At 37.3% G+C, this 27,129-nt stretch overlaps 1 protein-coding gene across 3 annotated transcripts in view; it reads left to right on the top strand.

The window, feature by feature from the left end:
- The window catches only part of CTNNA2 (catenin alpha 2), a gene marked incomplete at both ends in the record, with an annotated part of 418,840 nt that extends 416,594 nt beyond the window's left edge, over window positions 1–2,246 (top strand). For all 3 annotated transcript variants that reach the window (XM_084286116.1, XM_084286115.1, XM_084286114.1), the window contains one exon: window positions 1,959–2,246. In XM_084286116.1, the coding sequence (XP_084142242.1) occupies window positions 1,959–2,246 (288 nt within the window). The remainder of the gene's footprint in view (window positions 1–1,958) is intronic.
- Window positions 2,247–27,129: the final 24,883 nt, after the last annotated feature.

Genomic DNA, 27,129 nt, shown 5'->3' with positions numbered 1-27,129 from the left:
TGAGGTTGGAAGGGATCTCTGGAGATACCTAGTCCAACCTCCCTGCTCAAGCAGGGTCACCTAGAGCACATTACACAGGATCATGTCCAGACAGGTTTTGAATATCTCCAGAGAAGGCGATTCTACAACCTCTCTGGGCAGCCTGTTCAAGTGCCCTGTCACCCTCATAGTGAAGATATTTTTTCCTCACATTCAGGCTGAGCTTCCTGTGTTTGTGCCTGTTGTTTCACATCCTATCACTGAGAACCACTGAAAAGAGTCTGGCTCCATTGTCTTAACACCCTCCCTTAAAACACTGATATACATTGGTAAGATCCTCTCTCAGCCTTTTCTCCAGGCTAAACAGGCCAAGCTCTCTCAGCCTTTCTTCATAAGGGAGGTGCTCCAGGCCCCTAATCATGTTTGTAGCCCTCCTCTGGACTCGCTCCAGTACTTCCGTGTCCCTCTTGTAATGGGCAGCCCAATACTGGGCACGATACTCCAGGTGTGGTCTCACTAGGGCTGAGTAGAGGGGGAGGATCACCTCTGTAAACTTGCTGGCAGCACTCTCCCTAATGCACCCCAGGATACCACTGGCCTTCTTGTCCACAAAGGCCCATCGGTGGCTCATCATTAACATGCTTTCCACCAGGACTCCCAGGTCCTTCTCCAGAGAGCTGCTTTCCAACAGGTCAGTCCCCAGCCTGTACTGGTGCTTGGGGTTATTCTTCCCTAGGTGAAGGACCCTGCACTTGCCTTTGTTTAACTTCATGAGGTTCCTCACTGCCCAACTCTCCATCCTGGCCAGGTCCCTCTGAATGGCACTGCAGCCACTCTTCCCAGGTTTGTGTCATGGTGAATCCATGCTGACTAAAAATAAATTGCATCCAAAATAGTTCCTTCGGACTAGTAAAGAGTTCTAAAAATTTAAGCCAGATTCCATAGTAGAATTTAAAGGCTTTATCACAAACAGTATATACCAATTTTTCAACATTGTAGGAACATCCTAAATAGTAAATTAAATTTTTACAGTACTTAAGATCATATTTTTAATACCTATTGATTTGAGGATGTCTAGTTGGCAAGTGCCTAGTTTGTATTTTGGAACATTGAGATATTGGTTTGGAAGTCCCATTATCTGCTTACCTTTTTTGAAATATTTGAGCAGGGACATGTACTTGATTTCAGTATATGATGGAAGCCTGTTGACTGGAAGTCCAAATGGTTTGAAGTTCAGCAAGTTCTTGAGGCCTCTTCCACAGGACCTAGGCACCTAAGGCAGTCTCATGCACAGGAGAAACACAAGGGTATATGTACATAAAGCCTGCTAACCATAAAGTATGATTCCTTGTGAATATGAGTAGCTCAAATATTATAGTAACTACAAAAACCTGCACTTAACTGTTTCATCTTTTTTGTCCTTTAGGGGTTTCAAAATCTCCTTTTGTCTTTTCAGACGGTGTTCCCTAGCAAGCTTTAGACTAGCCTCACACTACTCCTTTAGACATCACTGGGGGTGTTATCCTGGGCTTCACAGGAATAGTTAGAAAAAACACTTGGGCACTTGGGAAATCTCTGCTGAGCTATTTTGCTGTTTCTGACGTTTAAAAGTAAATTTGTAAAGGCTCAAGTGAGAAGTAACTTTCTTTTTCTTTCTTTTTTTTTTTTTTTTTCTTTTTTGAGGAAGAATTAGGAAACTGGATCTTCACCCATAGGAAAAGAATCATTAACAAAAAACAGCCAACACAAACTTTTCCTCTAAAGTATTAAAATAGTTTATGATAGTTTATGTGAAGTACCATAGTCTTCTTACATGGTGCATGTTGCTGGTGCTTGTTACTACAAGCATCTTGATTAATCCTCAGTGTACATTTCATCTTTAATGAGATCTGAGAGTACCCAGACTTCAGTCAGGAAGTGGTCCAGTCACCCTGTCATGGAGTAACCCTGCTGTATTTCATTGTGTTTTCTTTTCATAGCTGGACAGTGCCACTTCTCTCATCCAGGCAGCTAAAAATCTGATGAACGCTGTGGTCCTTACAGTGAAGGCATCGTATGTAGCTTCTACTAAGTATCAGAAGGTCTATGGTACTGCTGCAGTGAACTCACCGGTTGTATCTTGGAAGATGAAGGCCCCTGAGAAGAAGCCTCTAGTAAAGAGAGAAAAACCAGAAGAATATCAGACAAGAGTGCGAAGAGGGTCCCAGAAGAAACATATTTCCCCTGTACAGGCCTTAAGTGAATTTAAAGCTATGGATTCATTCTAAAACACTAAGCTTTACCAGGAGGGTTTTATATTCTTTTTGTATGCATACCTGCCGACTTGTATGCGTCTGGCATGGGGTGGGGGGAAACTGTCAATCTGCATGCAACCTGAGACTCTATTGAAGTTACTAACTTTCTGCAACGCCAAAATTTATGGTGTTCTCTTCTAATGTTCAGTGGACTTATTCCAAGCTTACTTTTTAATCTAAACTCTAGTATTAATTTGGCCAAAGAATTTGCATCACAGGGGTATGTGTGAATTAAATAACAAATTCCAGTCTAAACCCAGAAATTTTTATGCATGCAAGAAACATTAGGTTGGCAGGTATATTAAGTGGAAAAAAAAATAAAAATGGAATTGTAATGGTAGACCATAAAGCTTGTATTGCTTCTGTTCCAGTGCAAAAATGTACTAGCCAATATGCTTAAATGTGTGGCCCAATAATTAAATGATATAACTTTTAAGTCATCTTCATCATAGTATGTGAATTTTTAAAACAAATACAAACTAATTCATCTTAAAAATGCTTCTTTTAAACCATATTTTGTTCTTTATATTCTAGTAGTGTTATGATTGCTCACATTTCAATTAATCCCATTAATATGAAGAGAGGTTTACTTTTGCCAATTGAATTCCTTATGGTGGAGTATGAAGCACAATATGGTGATTGACATTGCCTTTTATATTATGATTATGATTATTATTATTATATTAGTAATAGAAGACCTGGTGGTGGAATGTTTAGAGACACGGAAACTGACAATGTGAGAATTTAGAGGCAAATATGTAGGTGTAGCTTGGATTACAGGTATCTGACATACCGTTGTAACCACTAACTCAATAAACTCATTTAACCTTGGAATCCTCAATATGGTTTGTCTCTTAATGAACAAGTATTTTCTGCATCATGGTTGAGGTAGAGAGATTAATTTTCCTCATGTTTCCTTTATTTATTTAGTCAAGGAAAACCAACATTACACTCATTTTCTAATTATTATTATTTTTTATAACCAGGATAGCCAAATATGGGTCAAAAAGATAGTTTAAATCTTTACGTGAGACATACATGCTAAGAAGGTGATGACATTTTTTGTTCAAATACACCACCTCAGAAACAGCATGAAGATAGTTCATAAGTTTTAATAAGTTTGTAAGCTTGACATCTAAGAAACTTGGAAATCATCATCATGCCACACTGTATAGATATGTATAAAGACCACTGCATGAAGAAATGCAGTACCTGCGCTTATTCCCTTTTGATCCCTACAGTTTTCTCAACTACCGAGGTTGCATTATAATTGTGAAAAGGTCATGGTACATTTGAAAACAAAGCAATGAGCATGCATTTACTTTTCTTGTAATTATATAATAACAACATAAGATAACTTTTGTGATATCATAAGGGATATGAAACACTGTGAGAAAGTGAGATATACCATAAGTGACACGGCTATTCCTTACAGTGTTTTTGAGAGGTGTTTGGATGCTTATGTCAGATTTATTATTCCTCAGAATAGCAATGTACCTAATTCTGTTCTATTGCCCTCCTACACAATCTAAAGAAAGAAATATATTCTCCAAGGCTTTCTAGGAAATGATGATTTTTGCTTTGTTTAGTTCTGTATAATAAAAAGGTCTGACATAAAGTGTAGGAATAAACTAATGGATGAGGATTTGGGAAATGTTCAGTACAGCCAGTCCTCTACAGCAAAAGGGAACTCATCACCAGTGTAGTGTTATGAAGAGCTATGATGGACCATGGATCAGAAAACGGTGTCTGTTTCTTTGCAACTATCATCTTGGTTCACAAACCAAATGTATGGGTACCATGCATATTCTTGAATACATACAACCTTGAAAATTTTATCTTCAAATTTTATTGACAATGCATAAGAAGCAATTATATTGCTACATCTAGAAAGTACAATTGTAAGTTTCTTAATCACAGAAATCAGTTATTTTTAACTAATGATTTGTTTCTAGCAGATGAATGTGCAGAAAATGACTGGTTTGAAGATCAGTGTGGAGGTCAGGCAGGCATCCCTGAACGAGGGGCAGTTTTCATTCCAGCCTTGTCTTCCATGCTGTGGTCACTCTTCACATTATTCACATGCCAGCAACTGTTTGTTCTATGTGAGAAACTAGAAACTGGAATTACAAGAGTGACTTATATGTTTCTCCCAGGAATGGCTGTATCTTTTGATCTGCAGCCATGAGGAGAAGGCTAGAGAAAGGGCTTTGGCTTAGTTCCCACCTTAAAAAGCTGTGGAAAAAGGGCTAGCAGAATATTTCAGTTTTGTAATTTACTTCTTCAGCAAGAACTGCAGCCAATTTCTGAATTAAGAAGTCAGAGAAAACAGAAAGTCTGAGAACTTTTAGATAACTTTCAGAATCATTTTCCTAAGATTATTTTTCCATGGCGGTTTATTTATTAAATTAAGAGTTTAAAAATGAGAAGAGTTGAAATGGTTAAATAGCTTTACATCAATTTGCTACTGAACAAAGTGTAGTAATACAAAGTAGTAGACGTTTTGGATGGGACAAAGAAATGAAACCTGAGTGTGGTAAAGTAACTCACTGCATTACTCATAGATAGCATTTCTTATCCTTAATTCCCAATGATGTCAATTACATCGTTAACCATATACATAAATTTAATTGCTTGGCTGCATATAAATGGCAGTATTCATGTGCTTAAAGTTGAACAAATGCTTTGATAATAAGGAAGTAGGGGATAAAACTCAACATAGATTCACTTTGATCCCATATTTTCTTGCTACCGTGTTATTAGAGTGTGAAATACTGATCAATAGTCCAGCTCTTTTGCATTTTAAAAAGAGGTGGAGCAAGATGTTGAAATGCAGTATAGGAAACAATCCCACATACACAAAACACTGGGTAGATATATATATATATATATATATATATATAAAACATTATTTTACACATCAACATGGAAGCTGGTCAAAACAAGTTTCCTCTGTCTTTATGAAACTCATTTAATAAAGAAGATGTATATTTATAGGCTCAAAATGAGCCTGCATTTGAAAATGTATATGTCAAGGGGATTGTCAAGCAAAAACCAGAATTGCATTGTTTGTTCGTTTTTTAAACTAGCTCTCCAACATCAATCTAAACCAATGGCTTTTAACTGAAATAAGGCAATGTAATGTATCTCATTTCACTCGATATGCCTTCAAACAATCTTTCACATCAGACTCTGTTGTTCAATTATTTTTGCAAGACAGAGAAAGAATTCTTGTGAAGTCAGGAGACTGGAACAGAGTATGTTTTAAACTTCATCAGTACTTTGTCTGGAAGAGGAACGTCACAGCTGAAGCTGTTTCCAAGGATGGACAGTTCATCCTATTGCATCTTAGTGATCACAGCAATGAACTTAAGCATTTATTTGGAACATATTGACCTTGCTGTTGAATTGCACCTGCAGAGATCAGGAATAGTCTCAGGGATTTTTCTGGTTTCTCACTGAATGACCAAGTGCAACCTCAGGCGAGGGTTCACACATTTATCCTGCTTTAGATATTTTTCTCTTTATGACTCAGTTAACACCAAGCTACGGAGAACATGACAGCTTGATAAAAGCTGTGGGAGGTAGAAATGTTGTATTTTCCTGCTCTAGTTATAGTTTTAAATGAATAAATATTTAATTACTTATGCAATGTTTCTTTCTTTTGATAATGTCAGGTGGGGTGACATAGGTGAGAAGCTGCTACCTAATATTAGTTTCTCTTGGTAAACCTTCAAAGGTCCAGTTTAGTAATTCCTGTGTAAAATTAGACTTGAAGCAGAATGTGAAATTTTTTACCTACCTGCTTTGTCCGTGCTTGCTAAAATTAAATACAAGGAAGAAAGAGAAACAAAGTGATATTTCCAAAGCCTTCTGTAATATTCAAAGGTAATTACTTTGCTAGAAGGATGTATTCAATCCTTTTTTTTTTTTTTTTTTTCTTTCTTTCTTCAGAAACTTCTCATGCAGAAATTATTAAAGAAGGGGTTTTTTGGCCTGCATTTGCAGGAGGTCATATTAAATTGCCTTAATGTCTCCATCTCCCCACCTAACCACAGATTTGGCTGCTAGAAGGAGGATAGATTAAAAACAAACAAACAAACAAACAAACTTTTCTCTTAATATCTTCAGTGATTTTTCTTTAACTCTCTGTGTTTGTGTGTACTTTGAGTGAGTCTATGCATGTACACAGGAGCATTCCCAAGATACACGTACATTTATGTGGCCAAAAATCTAGCCAGTAGCAATCTACTCCTCAAGAAACAGTTGTTGCCTTTATTTAGCTTGAATATCTTTAGGGTTTCACAAGACCTTCTGTGTGGGCTGTATTGAGTTTTTAAGATCTCTGAAGATCCTGATGACCAGCTTTTCATCTTCAATACGTATATGTGTATGTATATGTAGAATCATAGAACAGCCAGGTTCTGAACAACCTCAGAAGATCATCAGTTCCAACCTTTAGTGGGAAATAGGGGCCTAGATGAGATTATCTAGAACCCACACCAATCACATCTGGTATTTATGTGTGTGTTTATATATATATAAATAAATATTTGGCTATATGGAATTCAAGCCTGGTTCAGACGAACCACAGGCTCCTTGTTTTCATTAACCTGCCAGCAGTGGTACTGCCCAGCATTAGTCAGCCAAGTGCAGGGAACCTGCTGGAGCTAAGAGACCCTGTTCTCATATACAAGTTTTATTATCAGTTAGACCCTGGACTACAACTGAGACCTTAAGGAATATACATTATTTGAGACATAATTGTGGAGTAAATTAAGATCACAGGGCTATGTGAAAGACTGCACACCTTGTTGTTTCATTTGCTCCTGAAGACAGGATTTTAAATCTTCAGTATGCACAGCTAGCAGGTCAGAGAAGCTCTATGGTATTTCAGTGAGCCATTTGCTTGCTTTGGGAAGAAAAGCTCTGCGCTATTCCGTAGTGCCATGATATAAGGTGATTTGTACACTTGTGTCATTGTGTAGTGTGTCTGTGTGTGTTGGTGGGGGAAAATAATCTCTTTTCTCTTTATGGACAGTGACTACTAGAAATCACATTACCTTCATCTCAGACACTACAAAAGACTCACTGGAAGCAGTTTATATTTATATATATATGTATAAATTACATAGATTATATAGATTTATATTAGCATGGCTTGGTGGGATCATTCCCTGCATGATACCATGGGGTGTACTACATGTATATTACGTCAGCTATATTACATATTGAGTAGTCAACAGCACTCCACAGGAAGAAAATTTAGCTTTTCACATTGTGAACCTTCAGGTGCTTCTGTTGTTTACAGAACTCATCTTAATTTTTCTTTTAGATACAACACTGACTTGTTAAGTGATTAAGTGAAAATAAAAAAATCACAACTTACATCCTAGCACCTATTCTGCATGCACACACTATGAAAGAAGTACCTATGGGAAGGGTAATATAAGCTCACAAATCACAGGCATTTTCTTGACTGACAAAAATTGTATTAGGTAAGACCTTGTTGGCAGCTTTCTCTCTTTCTTTCTTTATAGCTTTCTTCCCTGCTTTGATTGATCCATCTTAGCTGTTCTTTCTTTTTTACAGGTACTACCCATTTTTAGTTAGAAAGCTTTTATTTCAGCATGAAAAAGCTGTAGTGTGAGTGTTATGGACAGGAGAGCTCATCTCAAAGGCTGGAACAGTGGAAAGTCTCATGATTGAAGTGGACTTGTGTAACTGTTTCACCTAGTAACATTTTAGGGCTAGTATTTGAGTTTTAGACAATTGAAACAAACATTTTCCTCACTACTTTACTTTTAAAAATGTCACGAGAAGAGTTTGTATTCTGTTTCTGAAAAATAGTGTTTGTGCAAAAGACATGCTATTTTGTACTTTAATAACACTTAAGTGAGTAACTTTGGGAGGAGGAGAGTAGAAAACACATTTCAGCATCCCTGGAATGAAATCTGGACCACATGAGAAATGGCACATTTATTAATGTGGTACAGTCATCTCAAAGCCATCACAGGATCTCGTCAACTATGACTATTGTCTTGGAAATCAGTGAAGAAAGAAAGGTTGAAATAACAAAGATAAGTGTTTATTTTGATGTAGCTTACTTGAGGTTAAATTTTGAAGAGAAGGCATATAGACGTCAGCTGGGCACATCATGCTTTCCCTGGCTGATGCATCAGTTCCTACTTCACTTTGTGCTAATACCATGGGTCTACAGAATGGTGTTTGGACAGGTCCAGGCATCACGGCTGCAAGAGTAAATGTCACCTATAGCATTTTAGAGCTGTGCCAACCTTGTTCAAGGTAAACATCTGCAGTCTGACTCCTATAGCTAGAGTGTGGCTGTGCAGGACAGGACATGGTAAGCAGAGGTCAGAGACCCCTGCAGAGATCTGGGGGGTCTCTGACCTCTCTGACCATGCTGCTCGGTCTGTGTTCCATCCCTGGTCCCCAAAGCAGCAGACAGAGCAAATGTAGCTTGCTATGCAATCAAGAAAATAGATGAGAAGAAAATAAATAAGTAAATAAATAAACAGTAGAATAAAGCCTGCTAAGCTTTCTCATAAATTCGCAGATGGAAAAAAAAAAAAAAAAAGTCTTGATCCACCAAAACTGCTGTCTCTTCTGAAGTAATGGAGGCTCCTGTTTAAACACCATCATCCAATGCATGACAAGAAAAACAATGCTGAATGTCAAGTAGTAATCCAAGTCTACACACACATGCACAAATATTGTGTTAGTTTATTATTGTACTGTTGTGGGCTGGCTTTTCAGACATGCATTTTTATTACATTTTAACCATCATTTTCATCACCCAAATATTTTTTAGTCAGTGGGATTTCTAGGAATCTTAGAAGAATAAATAAATACGATTCCCATCACCACCACTGCCCTGATAGATGTCTCTTAATTCTTCTAGATATCAAACCTACCAATTTTACACCTCAAACAAAATCACTACACCTGCAAATCATCTCCTCAAAAGCCTGAACTATGTGCGCACTAGCTTTCAAATTCAAAACATTTTATATTTCTCCACCTAAGAATTTTGTGGATTAGAGGAAATTTTCAAGACTAGGTCTATGATTATTACCTCATATGTGTAAACTGACTGGATAAAGATATTTCACATTAATACTTGTTTTGGCCAAGATGAATCCAAGCCCCAGTACAAATTAGACTGAGATAAAATGGCCTGACTGATGATGTTCCCATATCATGGAGTTATGTATAACTAGTCAAAGTTCTTTCCTTTGGCTACAGAAAGATAAAGCAGAAACCTTCACCCAGACTCAAATAGAGCTGCAAAAGTCTGACATTTGTCTCTGTTTCAGAAGTTACTGTCCTGGTTTAATGAAGATGGGGAGAAATCACTCCTTAAACTTCTTTTAAATAAATAAATAAATAAAATTTCTCAAATGCTTTTCAGATGTAAATATATATATATATATATGTATGTATATTTTGCTAGGGCAGTTCCAAAGCCTGATAATTTATGCTGTTCTTACTAACAAAACTGTCTGGCAGAATATGGTTTGTTAACTGACCTTATAATTGACCTGTAGAGCATCATGTGCTGGGCATACTAAGTTGTCTCATGATAATGCTTTCCCTCATCAAGGCTTATTGCTTTAGTACAGCTCATTAGTAAATAAGGACATAAATTAAACTTGAAAAGAGAAATGGAAATGTTGATGTGGGAATGTCTCAGAGTATCTCATGTGTTGCAGAGGGTACGTAGGCCTTTTCTTCCTGATGCTTTGGCTAAGGAATGCATTTATTTAGGAGTTACACCTCCCATTAAATTTAATTGCTTCCCAGGAGGCTCCTGTGGTAGAAGCCTAATTCATTCAATGAAAGGTGGATCTTATCTGAGAGTATGTGGTAAAGGTATGCAAGGGAGAATTCATGTTAACACACTATCTTATGTGGGCTTCCATAATCTATAGGTGATGGTGGTGGTTTCAGAGGCTTATACTCAGATTGTCAGACATAGCTGAGCAGCATAGCAGAGTACATATTTTATGGTATTACAAAGGTTATGCATGGTAGGTAACCTATATTCACAATGCTTCTACAGGAAGCATTGAGCTAACCTGCATGAACTAATTCAAAAATGGATTTCATTCATTATTGATGAGCTAGTTTAGATTGCAGAGAAGTTTTTATTTTTCCTTTCAGAACTGGTGTTTCTTTATTCAGGAGTTCTTTTCTACATTATTAATTCAATCATGCAGAGCACCTTGCTGCTTAATTTATTGCTTTCAGACTCTTCTCAGTCCAAAGCCATGGGATTTTAGGTTTGCAGCAAAGCTCTATTCTTACTAAAATAAATACTTTATTATTTCTGATTTTATGGCTTTAAGGCTCTAGCATCATGCCCCAAATACAGCTCCTTTCACCATTTGTTTTTGTTTGTTTGTTTGCTTGTTTGCTGTTTTTTTTTTTTTGTTTTTTTTTTTTTTTTTGCGGTGTTTTTTGTTTGTTTGTTTTGGTTTGGTTGGTTGGTTGGTTGGTTGGGTTTTTTTGGTGGTGTTTTGTTTTGTTTTCCTTCCAAGCATTTTGTGTTCAGGAGGCATCATTATTTATGATACCCTAATTGTGTGGACATGTTACGATACCTCGCCATAATAGCATTGGGAAGACTTCTCTGTAGCCTACAATTCAAGAAAGATAGTTTCCTAACATTTCTATCTTTTATCACACATTTCTGCAAGAGAAAGCTTGGACGTGGTCTGAAATTTTGGGTAGACCTGTGCGATGTCAAGAGTTGGACTTGATGATCCTTAAGGGTCCCTTCCAACTCAGGATATTCTATGATTCTATGATCATGTGCCTCTATAGCAGAGAGGTTTTGATGACACAAAATATTTTCATAGTTCTTCCTCTTCCGCCACTCACAGCATAACTGCCTCTTGAATACTGCCTATTCTGTACAGGTAGAGCCCTGATGAGTACCATGGGTTGAAAATGCCCAAATTATTCAGTTTAAACACAGAAATATCATATTTTTTCCCTATAGTAATCTTTCCATAGGAGACCAAAATAACATTAAAGTCGAGATTTGTGAGGATACATACAAAAACATTTTTCAATGTAAATAAGATAAAGAGGTGTCTTGAGTAAACAGAATAGTAATTAAAAAAAATATATATATAATAAAAAAAAAAAGGCAATGTAAGCAACTTTCCACTTGTCTACTGCATTATTGCAGCTGGTTCCTTATGTTCAGGCTTGGTTTCCATCAGTTATTGGCTTCCTGATTGGCAGCAAACACAATCCTCAAATAATCTTTCTTTTCATCTCCTGCAATTATTGGACTGTAAACCTATTGTATTGTATGTACATCTGTCTGTGCATCTACTACACATCTATTACATGCATTGTGCAGATATCCTTCTCTGAGCTGCCTGCTCCCTTGTTTTTCTCCTTTCTTTTTCTGGCCCCATTCTGGAGCCTGATTTACCCTTTCTCCAGGGGAACCTGCTTCTTCCCATAACTCTTCCCAGCATTTCTCAGTCCACTCAGCTGAGATTCTCAGATGAGAGACTTGAGATGCTCTGCCCTGTTTGCTGAATCACAACTGTCCAAAGCAGGGCTAACCCAGGCCACCTTCAAAGTATTGTTTGTCAGAAGCAAAATGTTCCCTCTGGGTTACATACTTTGTGCTGATTGCAATGAGAGGAGGGATAATAGCTTTCTCTGTATTATCTTGTTGCAATGCACTCAGCAGTGACCCTAGATTAATCTCTGCTGTCACCTCATTCAGTTTGCTCCTCAGGCACCTGAGAACAGCTTGGTTGGGATTCCCCATGAAAACATCTAATGGGTTCTCTGCTGTTGGTCAGCAGGATAAATGCTGACACAGCCAGAGGAGAGGAGCCCACTATTTTTCTGCAGCAGTTCCATACACTTCCCAGCTGGTTCAAGCTTGAAACCAGGCTGTTTTCCCACTTTTCTTTTTTTTTTTTTCTTGTTTGTTTGTTTTATGTTTTGTTTTGTTTTGTTTTATATGGTTGATATCCTGCCAAGATGCAGTTCCTCCATGTAGCCACTGAAGAGAGAGATTAGTTTCTGTCTTCTGTGACAGGTTTGTGAGTGTGTCCTACTAAATGAAATTTTGCTTTGCATGGCAGGACTCTGATTGTGTGCACTGTCTATTCAGCATTGGCCCTATTATCAGATCTTTTGCCTTTAAACTTCTTGTTCTAGGCTTTTAATCTCCAAAAGTACAGGTAGACCCTGAAATGCTTGTATATTTGTTGTGGTTGGCTCCCTTTCTGGGTAAATGCCTTAATTTGTGACACTCACAAAACTTTTTAGCAGTCTGCAGGATAGAAAAGTGAGAAATTAATAACATTTTTTTTCCCCTGTAAATAAGGCGTATAAAACAGTATTGGGGGGTCTAAAATGATTATTGGTGTTAGGTTGGATTTGGAGGCGCAGCTAAGATTTATTAGGTGCTTTCCTAAATGTCAGATTTGTTTTTAAAAGACTTCCAAAAAGAAAAGTAAAAATCTGGCAGACCTGGGAACTAGTATTGGTGGGAAATAAAACCAGACACCCCTGAAAGATAGGTGAGGATGTTTTTCTGGTCTCTTCAAAATAACCAAATATCTAAACTGAGGGAGTTTTGGGATGTCTTTTTTGATCAAGGAGGGGAAGAAGTTCATCTTGCTGACTGGTCTCTGTGTTTAGAATGAAACCATGACTGCACAGAGTGCTAGGGCTGGCTGAAGAGGTCCCAGAAGCAGCCTGTGTACAATAGCATGAATCTTGATAAGGGTTTGTTTAACCTGTTTGCTTCGCTTTTATTCTCACTTCTGTCTGCCTTGTCTCATTAACCTGCATGATCTTACTGGATGTTTGCACGAGGCTCAAACTCTGAAGCTCTCTGCTGGAGGAAACTTCAGAAATCAATTTCAATTTGACAATAAGTGATCAAGAAATTGCTGAAGACCTACTTCTGAATTAATACAAATATATCAAGGTAAAATAATAACAAAATAAATAGGATGTTAGGTAATATGCTATGTAAAATCTATCCACAATTAATTCTATATAAAAATCCATACATTGGCAGATTAGGTCCCAGTAAAGAATGGCTAATATTAAGGCAATCACTCATATCACCAATGCTGCAGCTCCTTATGAAGAAACTTATCAGGAAATCATATTAATCTTACTTGAAATTGTCACAAACATCCTTTATTCTAGTTATCTTTGCCTGAGGTTCTCTTAAGGAACCATGTACCATTTTGTAATATAAATGCTTCACAACTGGGTTCTTGTCCTGTGCAGTAACATTAAAGTGACTTTTTTTCACTTATGTATAAAAATTGAATGGAAGAAAATTCAAAATATGCTCTTTAGCATAAAATGCTTATTTTGTCACAATAACCCTTCAGTCATTTTAGCTTATAATACACTCATAACGAATAAAGATCTGGTTCTTATAAATCACTACTGGTAAAGAAAATAGATATGACTCAGATTTAAATTTTCATTATCAAGGATATCTTTTCCATGAGCATTTATTTTTAAGAAAAAATAAAAAAGTATTTATTTTATTATTTTAATCAATTTAATATCAGTGAATTGCAGCTCACTGCCTTTTTTTCAATCTTATTGCCATTTTAGTGGGTTTTGGGGGTGAAATTTAAAATATTCACCCAGATTTTCCTTTGGTACCCCTAACACACAGTCTCAGGAATGCTTGACCACTGGGACTTGGCTACTTGGCCTTACAGGGATCAGAACTAATTGAAGTAACCTGTGACTAATCCATATTATGGAAGAAGGCAAGGAGGCACCAGAGAAAGTAGGTGGGAAGCTGCTGGGTAGTACCCAAAGGCCTGTTTTGTCTTTTTTGAACTCAGCAAAGGTAAAACAACTTGAGAAGCAATTTACCCTGTTGTTGAGTCCCTCTCTTTTACTAGAGAAAGAGGCAAATTACTGATATTTAGCTAGACTAATGCAGGGTCTTCTATATATAGATTCATCTATAATGGTTTGTGCTTCGGTGTACACCTTTTAAATTTGTATATCCCAAAAATTTGTGAGATTCTCATGATGAAAGCAAGAGCTGAGTGTGGTCCTAAATAGATTTAGAGAGCTTTGGCTTTACCAGCAGGCTGTTTGAATTAGCGCGTTCAGGTGAGCTAAGAACATTAAACTACCTAAATTTTCCAGTGAAGGCATTCAAAATGCAGGAAACAGTATTTATTTGATGAAGTCTCACCAAGAATTCTAAATAATAGGTTCATATCAAATAATGGTACTCAAGCACAAGAACATTGCAATAGTTGCATGATGGCTGAAGGTTTATTGTTGAATACAGCTGTCCTCATGCATGTGCCTTTTTATTATTAACTTCACAACAATTGTAACTCCACAACAATTTCTGAATTTCTGTTTTTATTCAGAGGTCTTGCTGAAGGCATTTAAACCTACTCACACAAGCATACCATGACTACAGGGCGCAGCACCATTTCAGTTTGATCATAAAACTAAAAACAAAATCAGAAAACCTTGTTACTAATGAGTATGTGTCCGTATTAAAGCTGGGGTATTTAAGATTACCTCCTGAAACACAGAGCACCTTGACACCAAGAGACTTAAATGTCAAGTAGGGGAAACATACAGATGGGTAAGAAAATGGTCTTGAAGTTTGGAAACAATAGGGTTTCAGAATTTTATAATGTTTCAGAGCTAAGTGAAGAGCCTTTTGCTATGCTTTGTGACCCCAGGATAGTCAGTGAACCCTTGTGATGCTCCATGTGAGAAATTGTCATTGGCAGCTCTGAACTCTAATAAACTGGCCAGTCTGGCTATTCATTTTCCTGGAGGAGGACAAAAAATAAGACAGTAATCAAATCATATGTGGTATCAATAGCTCTGCCATGGAAAGGAAGTATAATTTTGCAATAATTTTACAAGAGGTCGATGAAGATTTAAACTTATCAAATACATCCAAAGCTTGAAAGACTTCTGTGCTCCACATCTACCTAGTAGTACAGTAGCCAATGCTATAACCAATAGAAAAGCTATATTTTGATACATACTTAAGCAAAATCCTCCTTCCCTCTTCTCAGTTCTTCCTTAAAATAAGTATAGGAAGACCTTAGATATAACAGACCTGGCTAGGAAACTGCCAAATTTACTTAGAGGAGGGAAAAATATTTATTACATTCTTTCTTTAATATTTTCTGAGCGTTTCATTTAGGGAAAAATAAATCCAATAACCATTGTTTCCCAAAACACCAAATATATTTCCATTCTCAGTAAGCAAAATCTATACTGAGGCACTGAAGGATTACAGTGAGCAACTGCTGTCATTTTTTTTTTTATGCATAAAAAGTTTTCTTTGATTTAAAACGTGTTTTTTTTTTTTTTTTTTTTCTTGTTGAAGAAAAATTTAGGAATATATTTCCAACTAGTTCTGTTTTGAAGTGAATCAGAGTCTCTCCGACAAAGCAGAGTCTGATCTGATTTAAGCCAGAATGGTCGTGCTGATATCGGAAGTTAATTTCTTTAAGCTGTTGTAAGTTACTAACAACATGATGGTTTACTGCTTTCTTCACCTGAAATACAGGCAGGATTCATCAGTCTGCCTACTGGAATAGTTACCCACTACATCCCTTTAAGAGACCCACTTTTTGAATGCTGTACATTTTGTTAAGCCATAGTCTTTAGGACTGACATTTTCTACACAGTGTGTTTACAAACAGTCTGAAAAAAAATCATCTGGACCACTTCCATCCCTTATGAGGATGGGGAGGCAGTGTGTGTATGTTGGGGAGAAATATTCTGCTTTGGTCTGAGTAAACAATCAATATTGGTTTTGCTGGAGTTGGTTTTCTCTCCATTGTCTGCAGCTGAGCCACCATCCCTGGTCCTGTTTTGCCTGAGACCAGCAGGTACTTCTGAGAACCACTGTCCATCACATCTCTTCAACATATCAATGGAACATTACAATATGTCATTGGTGTCATTAGCTCAAAAGGCTTCTAGGGTAAACTTGCGTAGTACAGATCAGCTTTCATAGAGATGTACACGACTTTGAGGAAACAAAAATGGTCAACAGAAATAAGAGATGTTTTTAATCCATCCTTATACATGGTACATCCTCTCAGAACTGATTCTTCATTTAGAGTTGCATTTCAGTAGAGAGGTAATCTGTTGGCTAGATAGTTGTCAACACGTTAAATATTCCTCCTGAGAGTTAGGTATTCTTATTTTTAAACCAAATAGTGTATGATCCCATGAAATAATGCCTTGTACAAATCTTGAGTATTTAAAACTGACACCATAAACTTTTGCAATCAACCAAATGTGTAATTGCATGAAAGAATGTATCAAATTAGTTTGATAGGATTTGCTTTCAGAAGAAAATGTGAATTATATTACCTTCCTTTAGGTCTTTATCTGTTATATGCTGTGTCAACCATTATTTTACTCATAACCACTGTCAGGCTGATGTGCCTGTAATTACTTTGTTTATCTAAATACTAACACAATCTCCAGCTGAAGAATGTAGATGCAGGGCATATGGGATTGCTATGTTTTCAGATTTATATTTTCAAAGATTGGCAATTGCAGACATTCATCAGACATAATGTGGATGTATAAATCTTCCAGTCAAAGATGACACTCCTAGGTACAGCTGAGCTCCAGTTCATTACATCCTAACATCCTAACCATGAAAAACATGATATTAACTGAGCCCTCTAGAAATGCTTATTTCCCACTATTGGTTATGAAGGAAGTTTAGGATGATGTGGTAGTTTTACCCAGCTGGGCAGCTGAACTCCACCACAGCTGCTCTCACTCTCCCTCCTCAAAGGGAAAGGGGGAGAAAATACAATGAAAAGCATCCAAGGGTTGAGATAAATACAGGGAGATTACTCCAAAATTACCATCATCGTCTAAACAGACTCAGCATAGGGAGATTAATATAATCAATTTCCTATTACTAACAAGGTAGAGGAGCGAGAAACTAAAAGCAAGCTAAAAATACCTTACCCCCACCCACCCTCTTCCACCTTGGCCCCCTGAGAGGTGCAGGGGAACAGGGAATGGGGACTGCAGTCAGTCCACGACACTTTGTCTCCACTGCTCCTTCATGGTCACTCTCTGTCCCTGCTCCTGCATGGGGTCCATCTCATGGGCAGCAGCTCTTCAAGAACAGTTTCCACATGGCTCTGTACCTCGGGGTCCATCCCCCAGGAGCAAACTGCTTCAGCATGGGTCCCCCATGGCTGGCAGTTCCCCCCAGACCCTCTGCTCCTGCGTGGGCTCCTCTCCACCATCTGCAGCTCTGGCCCCGGGACTTCTCCTGTGGGGGCTCTCCATGGGCCGCAGCTTCCTCCAGGCCACATCCACCTGCTCCACCAGGGGCTCCTCCATGGGCTGCAGCATGGAGATCTGCTCCATGTGGGACCCATGGGCTGCAGGGGGACAGCCTGCTCCACCAGGGGCCTCTCCACAGTCCTCAGGAGAACTTCTGCTACGTGCCTGGAGCCCCTCCTGCTGCACTAGCCTTGGGGTTGCAGAGGTGCTTCTCACTACTTGCTCTCCCAGCTGCTGTTGCTCAGAAGTTTTTTTCTTAAATAAGAAGTTCCCTTTCCTAAATAAGTTCTCACAGAAGTGCAAACAATGTTGGTCGCTGACTCAGCTCTGGCCAGCAGCGGGTCCCTTTTGGAGCTGACTCTGATCTGACATGGGGCAGCTTCTGGATTCTTCCACCTCTGTAGCACCCTGCTATCAAAAGCTTGCCACGTAAACCCAACACAGATGATTTGCTCATAGGTATCCACACAGCCCACTTTTCAAATTAAACATTGTTCAAAGAAGGTAAATAGGGCAGTGGAAGGAAACCAAAGCCTGTCAGTTGAGCAATGTTTCTCACAGAAGTAGAATGTGATTAAGTGACTGCCAAGGTGGAAATAGCTGTGTTTAGTATACATACATCTATGCATTGATAAGAGTACATCCTTAACATTGTGAAATTTGATACTAAGAGTTAGGAAATCTTGTTGCCTTCTACCTGCGTTTCTCAGTTTCTATTCCTTGTTGAATCTACACTATGATCCAGTCTTTAATTACATAAGTACAGACAACTTTATTATTATTATTATTATTTATTTATTTATTTATTTATTTATTTATTTATTTTACAACATGCTCCTCTCTTATTCCACATGTATGATGGACTTTTGGGCATAGGGGAGGAGCCTGTAGTCTGTGACAAACTTCAGTCTCACTTACTGTCAGAAGCTGTACTGACAGAGCCAAAAGATTGCAAAAAGAGGAGATAACTTCATGGTAAGCTAGCTGCATGCTGCTCTAGGAAGTTAATTATATTTTAGCCCCTGTCTTTGACATGTGTGATACGCAGAAAGTCATTTAAACCAGACTTTGCATAAATGGTCATTAATTGAGTGTCCCTCACTTCTCTTACTTTGAGACCCTGTGTGATGACTGGACGCAGTCTCACCTCCTGTTGTAGCAGCCAAATCACTGGGTACTGTGCTTGCAAAAAGTTTGATATACAAGGAAAAGTACCCTGAAAAAGTTACATTCCAGGTGTTTCACTCTGGACATTCCTAATTAGTGCATATATTTGTTTTAATCTCTTTGTGCTTCTGTTGGTAGAATGGAGATATTGTTTCCTCCCAGCAAGGGTATCTTAATTAATATTTATGAAGTACTTGGTTTCTATAGTGATGAGCATCCTAGAAGGTTCAGGAAGAACTGAATAATTATGCTTTTGAAGCTAGAGTTTACTAGGGCAGCATAGCTAAAATAAGGGCCAATAAACTAAGAGATGAGAGTATCAAGTGGCTGCTGATTAAGTGGGCATTGTCCTTTTTTGCTGAATGAGCTGTGAAACAAAAACAATTAGCTTTCTGTCTGTCATGAGCAGCAAGTAATTAGATAAGTGCAAAATTGGGTGGCTTTTGCTATACAGCAAAAGCTTCAAAAAAAAAAAAAAAAAGAAAAAGGAAAAAAGCTTTATCATGAAAGCTTTTTAGAACATTTGCTATCCTGTGGAAATAGCTATTTTCCCATATTAAAATAATTAGAAAATCATTCAGAATTGCCATCATTCAACTGTAAAAGCATTTAACTCAAGAAACAGGTTTCAAACTTTAGAGACAAATTACAATTCTTTCTTTTTTATTGTGTAGACTTCCATGATGTCTCAAAGCAGAAGATACTCATAACATATATTAAGAGTGTACACGTAAAGATCACCTGATTTTCTGTCCCTATGAAACACAAGTTTGTCACCTCATTGTTATGATGTGGGAAGAAACAAGGTCAGTACAAACAAGATTCACTTGTTCAGTCAGTAGTTAAATGAAAGCCAGAGGTATAACTACAGGAACTTATTTTGGGTGATATTATGAAGGAAGAAGTACTTCAGATTCCTGACATTTCATGCGTTCATTGTGCATATGAAAATAATTCTGCCCTGCAATAACTGCAAATAATCATTGAGAATGCCTTTTTTTAATCAAGATACAATTGTACTGAAAGTGTCTCAGTGGTACATGCAACCACTGGCTACTCTGCAGCCACACTTGTAAATTCATTCAGCAGCTGCATTTGAGACCTGTGTTGGGAAAAAACAAACAAACAAACAAACAAACAAACAAACAAAAAACAGAGAACAAAAGAATTCTCATATGATGCATCTCATCATTGGATTTTTATTAAAAGAAAAAGAAAGAAAGAGCGGAAAAAAAGAGGAAGAAGAAAAAAGGGGGGGGGGGAGGGGAGGGGAGAAGCACAACCATATTTTACACGCAGAGAAATTGAGGTCACTTACATTACAGACAACAGAAAGCGAAGTATCATAAAATGCCATTTCCACAGTATTGTACATCGTAAAGGTAGAATAAAAAGATGTTCATTGCTGTATTAAATAAACAAAGAATTGGTATAATATACAGCAGATCAGACAATCTTCTTGTGCTAGATAAGTCATCATCCTTCAGTGCATTACCTATCTGCAAGTGAAAAGACTGAATAGCACTCTGCTATCATATTTAATAGAGCAGTTTGAAAATGTTCTATTGAACATTTTTTCTTAAAGTTAGTTCTCAGAAATCTGACAAAAAGTCTAAGACTTTTTTAAAGTGAGAATTATCTTTTTTTTTTTTCAGTTTTCAGATGAAAATCTGCATATGGGAACAATCACATCTATACTAGTTAAAGAAGAAAAGTAGTAATTTATCTCTGTTTCCCTGAAAAAAGCTCCCCCTCCCCCCTCCCCCTTTTTTTTTTTTTAAATCCTGGAATCCTGGATATAAATACAAATGTTTGCTTTGTCTATCAAAATTTAGATCCAGATATAATTTTCCAATTGACTATGGAGAGCATGATGTTCAAGAGTCTTGTTTTTTTATTATTTATTTATTGATCCTAAGACTAAATGAATGACTTGTGTACTGCAAAATATTGAGGGAAGATTTTACAATCTTTACCCTGAGAATGAGGCATTTTCTGAGGGTTAAAAACATTGCTTGGTAGGAGCAAAGGTGGAAGAATCTGCTCACTAGCAGAGATAGCCATGAAATGTCGTGACTAATTGGAAAAGCTACTCTGAAATTAGCATTTGCTGAATGGTTTAATAAAATCAGCGTGGTATGAAAAAAATAACAGCAATTACAGTGTTACATAACTCCCAGGAAACATCTATCAGACATCACAGACTAGCTGAAGATGTATAATTTAGCATTCCCCTTCCTCAGAACTGCTTGTTCTTGCTCAAGATGGTCTCTTTCTACCCTATCCCCCATCTGCTCCACCTCCGCTTCCTATCCTGTCTGATTGCTTTTACTTTTTTTTTTTTTTTTTTTTTTTTCTTTTTAATTATTATTACTGATCTTCATTTCAAGGAATCAATATCAGTTCTGGGGTTGAATCTTCAAACTGCTGAAGGCCTCTTCTGCCAGTTAAAAAGTGATTCCAACTCTCATTATCTTCAACTCACTAGTTTCAGTTTAATCTACCAATTTATCTATCTAGGTTCTGATATTACTCTCTACCAGTGCTAGTGGTGCTCTGGTTGCAATTGTGTGTTGACAGGAAAATTTCACAAGAGGAATCTCTTCTCAGCAGTGCTGCTTTAAATTTCCTGTGTGTGAGTTCATAGGAGTTCAGAAACACTGAAGAATGTCTGGGAGACACCAGTGTGCTCTCAGGTTAGATTTACCCCAATGAATATTAATTCTTATATCTTCTTATTTTTATTTTTCTTATTATATATAAGATATAACTATTTGAATGTGTTTGGTACAACCTAAATTGAACTTATGAAAACTTAACTGAGGCTTCCACACACTGGGTCATAACTCTTTAGCAGCATTTAGGAGGGCATTAAAGACCATTCTGGGATGTGGTTTGTACAGATGGCATTTTTGTGAAGATAAGCAATATAAAACTCCCTGATTCAATGCTGTCACAGCTTAGTGTGGGAAGGTGATGTGAAGAGATGGGTACAATGATCAAATCCCTAGTTCCCAGCAGTGTGACCCTTATCATCAGTAACCCGAAATGCTCTGAATCCCCTTCCATACTCTTCTGCATTGCACAGCTCCTGGCTCTACATCTGCTTTTTGCAGGTCATCTGACTACGCAAACTACCTGAAGGCTTAATTTCAATGAATGGTGCTTATAAAGATATGTAAATCACCTAAGATAGGACAAAAGTTTAGTAATAGCTTTGCTGCCTTGAAGATCAAACTTTTTTTTGTTGAAGAAATTTTGATGGAATAATCTGATCAATTTACATACTTTTAGATGTATCCAGATGATTTTCTAGTGGTAACCCATGATCTGTGAACAGAGAAAAAGAAATAACCCCCCTGCCCCCCCTCTTGCATAATCTCAAATGTCTGCTATCAATGTTTCCAATTTGAAAACATCTCTGCCAGACCACACAGCCTCCTCCTTAAATGTCGGCAACATATGAGTTTCCAGCTCTTACAGAGAATACCTTTTACTGTGCATAGATTCAGCATGTGATAAAACAGACAGAGGCTTAAAAATGCTTGTTTTTATTTTTATTGAGTTTTGATATGTGTAAAATTACTGTAATATAAGGTGGGTTAACAGTAGTCTGTAGTTGAGAGTGCTAAAACAGTGTCTGAAAATGAATGGCTGTTTAATAATCACAGGCAATTAAATAAAAAGTAAAAGGGTAAGAATCTTGCTTGCCTAATGAATAGGTCATTAGAGAAAAAGTGGTAAGAGGAAAAAAATCAATGATTTTGACATGAGTAGAAAGGTAAAAACCACTGAAGACTAAATTTTCAGACCTACTCTGACAACATCATTTCCCATGATGGTGTCATAATTGTGCAATTTTGTGTGACAACAAAATTCTAGTTATGCTGTAAGAAATTTTATGGTATGCTATTACAGCTTTAAGTTTCCATGAAATGGTCACTCCATGAATTCTCCTGCAATTTGTAACTTACACTTTTGACCACAGAAAGGACTCTTTTTCTTGTTTTCTCATCTTTTTCTACTCACTCATGAAAATTTACACTTGTCAGTAGCAAAGAAACAGGATTCAACCTTGAGGACAAATGATTGTTTTGCTCAGCTTTTCACTGGATACAAGGAGTATATAGAAAAACCCAAATTGTCCAGGAAAATCATAGAATAGAATCATAAAATATCTTGAGTTGGAAGAGACTCACAAAGATCATTGAGTCCGACTCCTGGCTCCACACAGAACCACCCAACAATCAGCCCGTGTGTCTCAGAGCATTGGTCCAAATGCTTCTTGAACTGTGGCAGCTCAGTGCCCTGACCACTGCCCTGGGGAGCCTATTGCAGTGCCAAACCACCCTCTGGGTGCAGAACCTTTCCCTAACACCCAGCCTGACCCTCCCCTGTCCCAGCTCCATGCCTTGAGTCCTGTCACTGTCCCCAGAAAGCAAAACTCAGTGCTTGCTCCTCCAGTCCCCTTGTGAGGGATCTTCAGGCTGCCATGAGGCCTCCCTCATCCTTGAGAGAAATTTAAAGAAAAACACTTACTCTCACAGATGGTTTTTTAGATGAGCCAAGTGAGCACTTGTTTTTGTGGAAGGAAATAGATTACATATTTATGTAAAACATTTTGGTGAAACTACATCCTATCACAAAGTAGCTATACAATGAGTAGTAGCAAATATCATACTAGAAAAAAAAAAAAGGGGGGCTCTAAAGAAAATAGCCTCACTATGCTCTTTTAATTGGCATCACTATAAAAAAGCTTTTGATTTGTACTCGTGAAAAGTCTTGTCTATTGGCATGTACAGTGGGAACACGGTGGCTACTATTATCTCAGGTTCCTTGTGGTGATAAATAATTGTTGTCATCACTTAGAGTAATTCTACAGAGAGCTTATGTCCTTTCATATAATAAGTCATATGGTATTACCTGGGCATTTATCTACAATTACCTTAAAGGAGGCTATAGTGAGGTGGGGATTGGTCACTTCTTCCAAGCACCAAGTGATAAGACTAGGAAATGGCCATAAGTTGCACTGGGGAGGATTAAGTTGGACACTAGGAAAATTTTCTTCACTGAAAGGGTTGTGAAGTATTGGAACAGCCCAACAGAAGTAGTTGAGTCACCATCCCTGGAGGTTTTCCAAAAACATGTAGAGTGGAGTTTAGTGACATGGTTTAATGTTGGAATTGACAGTGCTAGGTTAAAGGTTGGACCAGATGATCTTAGAGGTCTTTTCCAGCCTAAATGATTCTATGATTCTATGGTTCCATTTCAGCAAAAACAGTTGAAATTATAAAGATTCTTGTATGAAAATTATTGTACAGTATAGATCTGTCTGATTTGTGTCTAACAGAGTAAGTCTTGATGTTCCTAGTGGAAGTCTAAATGATCAGAGATTAGATGTTCAGAGTTTCACTGGCTAAAATTGCATTGTATGAATCTGATATCAATGGTAAGGTTTTTCTGAATAAAGATAGATTCTACAGAGCAGCTATTCAAGTTATTATGGCTATTCACTAAAGACCTTTTATAATAAAGGAACACAAGCAAGAAATGGCAGGGCTTTGTTAATTGCTTGTTAAAGTAGGTATTTACCTTTGGTCAAACAAATCACACTCTGAGATATTTATTTTTTTCCTTTGACTAAAAGAGAACCTGAGGTGACTTGATTAAGTGTGGAGGTATCAAAAGTCAATCTACATGCTCTGGAAGAGACAGCATTAGTGAGTGTATTGGCAGGTGGGGGACTTGTATTATTTTGTTAATAAAAATGAAGAAAAATTCAAAATGCCTTATCTTAAATAAAAACTAGAAAAAATCAAAAATTACTCTATTGTGATTCTTACTGACTTTCAAGTTTGTTTTGAGATGGAAATGAACTTTATCCTTCAGTTGGAGAGTTGACAAATTAAGCATGATGAGGGCATAGATCAGTAAAGTATGTGACATCTTGTGAGAAGAGTTTAGTTTTTTCAAGCCTTTCCACAGCTAAGGATTAGCACAACTACTACAATGTTTTTTAAGTAAGTTCAGCATTTCCTAATGTAATATTTGCTAAATTAAAAAGAAGAGTGCTCTGTGACAGCATTTAAAAGGCTGCTTATTTTATTCCTTGAAAGCAAGGTATGGTTCCTAGCATGTTGCTATTTTTTATAGGACAAATATGTCTCAGTGTGTAGTCTAAGATTACAATAGTTTTTCTCTTCCTGATTGTATCTATTCTTCTTTAAACATCAGGAAGATCAAAGATTTCATGTCATATATAAGAAATATATAAAAAGTATTTTCCTGTTCATGACATTATTCATAAGAAGAGTCAGATGGAAGTCAGATAATACTCAGATGGATGTCTTGTGAAGGAACAAGGTTGTTCCATCTAGTTGTTCCATCCTAGTGGTTGATGGAACAACCACTAGGATGGCGATTTAAACTCTCTTTCCCTGTCTAAACTAATGAATCTTTAATTGTATTATATGAAATTAAACAGACTCAAAAGGTCAAGAATTTCCTTCCCTCTTTTCACTCTAGAACAGTTGTTATCTGGAGTTTAGTGCATTCTCCTGAAAAAAAAAAAAAAAAAAAAAAAAAAAAGTTGTTTTCAGTCCTCTCAGGGAGAGTAAATCAGGCATGAGGCATGTGTTCCACATCCTGGATGAGTGCAATAATTTCTGAGCTGCTGAAGAAAATGGAGACAACTATCTTTTTTGGGGTAAGCACAAGAGCTGAAGAATAAACCAGAGTCTATTTGAGTCATGAAGGCTAGAAGGGACCTCTGGATGTCAGTAAGACTTGTCTTCTGCTTAGACCAGGCCACTGAAGTTGGATCTAACAGTTAAGTTAGAATAAATGCTCAGGGCATGGTCCTGGGATTTCTTCAGGGGCAGAGATTCCACAACTTCTCTGTGCAACTTGTTTCAGTGTTTGAATATTGTTGTGGTTATTATTATTGTTATTATTATTATTATTTATTTATTTATTTATTTAACTGATTTTCCCTTGCCATAATTTATGATCATCACCCTACAGTCTGTAGTTTTGAATATGCTTGTACTGATACACAGGATAATTTCTAATTTGCAGGTTTAGAAACAAAATCAGAGACAAGCTTCCCAATCTATTCTCCAAACAAGTCTCCTGGAGGTTGTGAGCTGATAAGGAGATATCCAACTTTTTCCTAAGGAAGAATAAGACTTCATTACCTGAAAACATCATGTAATGAAGGTGCGCTTACCTATAGACTCTTTCTTGTTCAAGAATACAAGATGTGCTTGGTTGCACACAGTCTGGATCCACAGTGCCTGTGATTCTTACTTACATGAATTCAGATACCTTTTAATGTTATCTGTGTATCTATCTCCTGGAGAGTCACGGAATTTTTCAGTGTTTCCTGATTCTGGGAAGTACTATCAAAATACCAGATTAGAACTGAGCATAACATAAACTCATTTTACACATAATGCAACCTTTATTTTGGGGAGAATCTGGGTCCAGAGGAGACCCTTACAAAGACAAACAAACAAACAAAAATCATAAAATAGAATAGAATAGACCCACCACGAGCCACCTCCTTTGAACATAATAGAGGTTGAAGACTTCCCTTGAAGTATAAAGTTTTATGAAAGAGACTTCATTTAATTGGATAAGATTAAATGAATGTCCAGGATACTATCCCCCCAGGATCCACTTTTTTTAAAGCAACATTGTTGAGATTGCTTCAGAAATTCAACCTTCCAGTGACTTAATCATCAGTGTATTTTTCAGGTCATACATTATCATAGTATCCAGCATGTCTCTTTTCTACTTTTCTAGAATATATTTTAAATACTTTAAGTTCTAGTACATAAAAGAGGAGAGGAAAAAAAAAAAAAAAAAAAGCAACCCTTGAACAAGGTACCTCAGTACACAGGAAAACAAATGAATAAAACTATTTTCTGTTGACCATGCATGATACTGATATAAGAACTAGATCCAATTATATTTGCTCTTTGACATGGTTCACTTGTTCATTTTCTCATTCATTTTCTCTCCTGCACTAGAGTTCTGTCCTCACTAGATAACGAAAATACTTTGAAATCTGAAGAAACACTGAGTATGCGAATATAACATCTAACACATGTAATATTCTTCTATTCTGAAAAATTGATCTGTGAAGAAAACCTACAAAATCTTGTTTGTGATTTGAATGCTTTGGACTAGTTTTATAAAACAGTGTGACCAGCAGGGCTAGGGAGGTGATCGCCCCCCTGTACTCGGCTCTGGTGAGGCCTCACTTCGAGTACTGTGTTCAGTTTTGGGCCCCTCGCTACAAGAAGGACATCGAGGTGCTTGAGCGGGTCCA

Source organism: Netta rufina, assembly GCF_964035555.1.
Source record: "Netta rufina genome assembly, chromosome: 4".
Classification (NCBI taxonomy): domain Eukaryota; kingdom Metazoa; phylum Chordata; class Aves; order Anseriformes; family Anatidae; genus Netta; species Netta rufina.
This window is presented reverse-complemented; position numbering and strand designations above follow the sequence as displayed.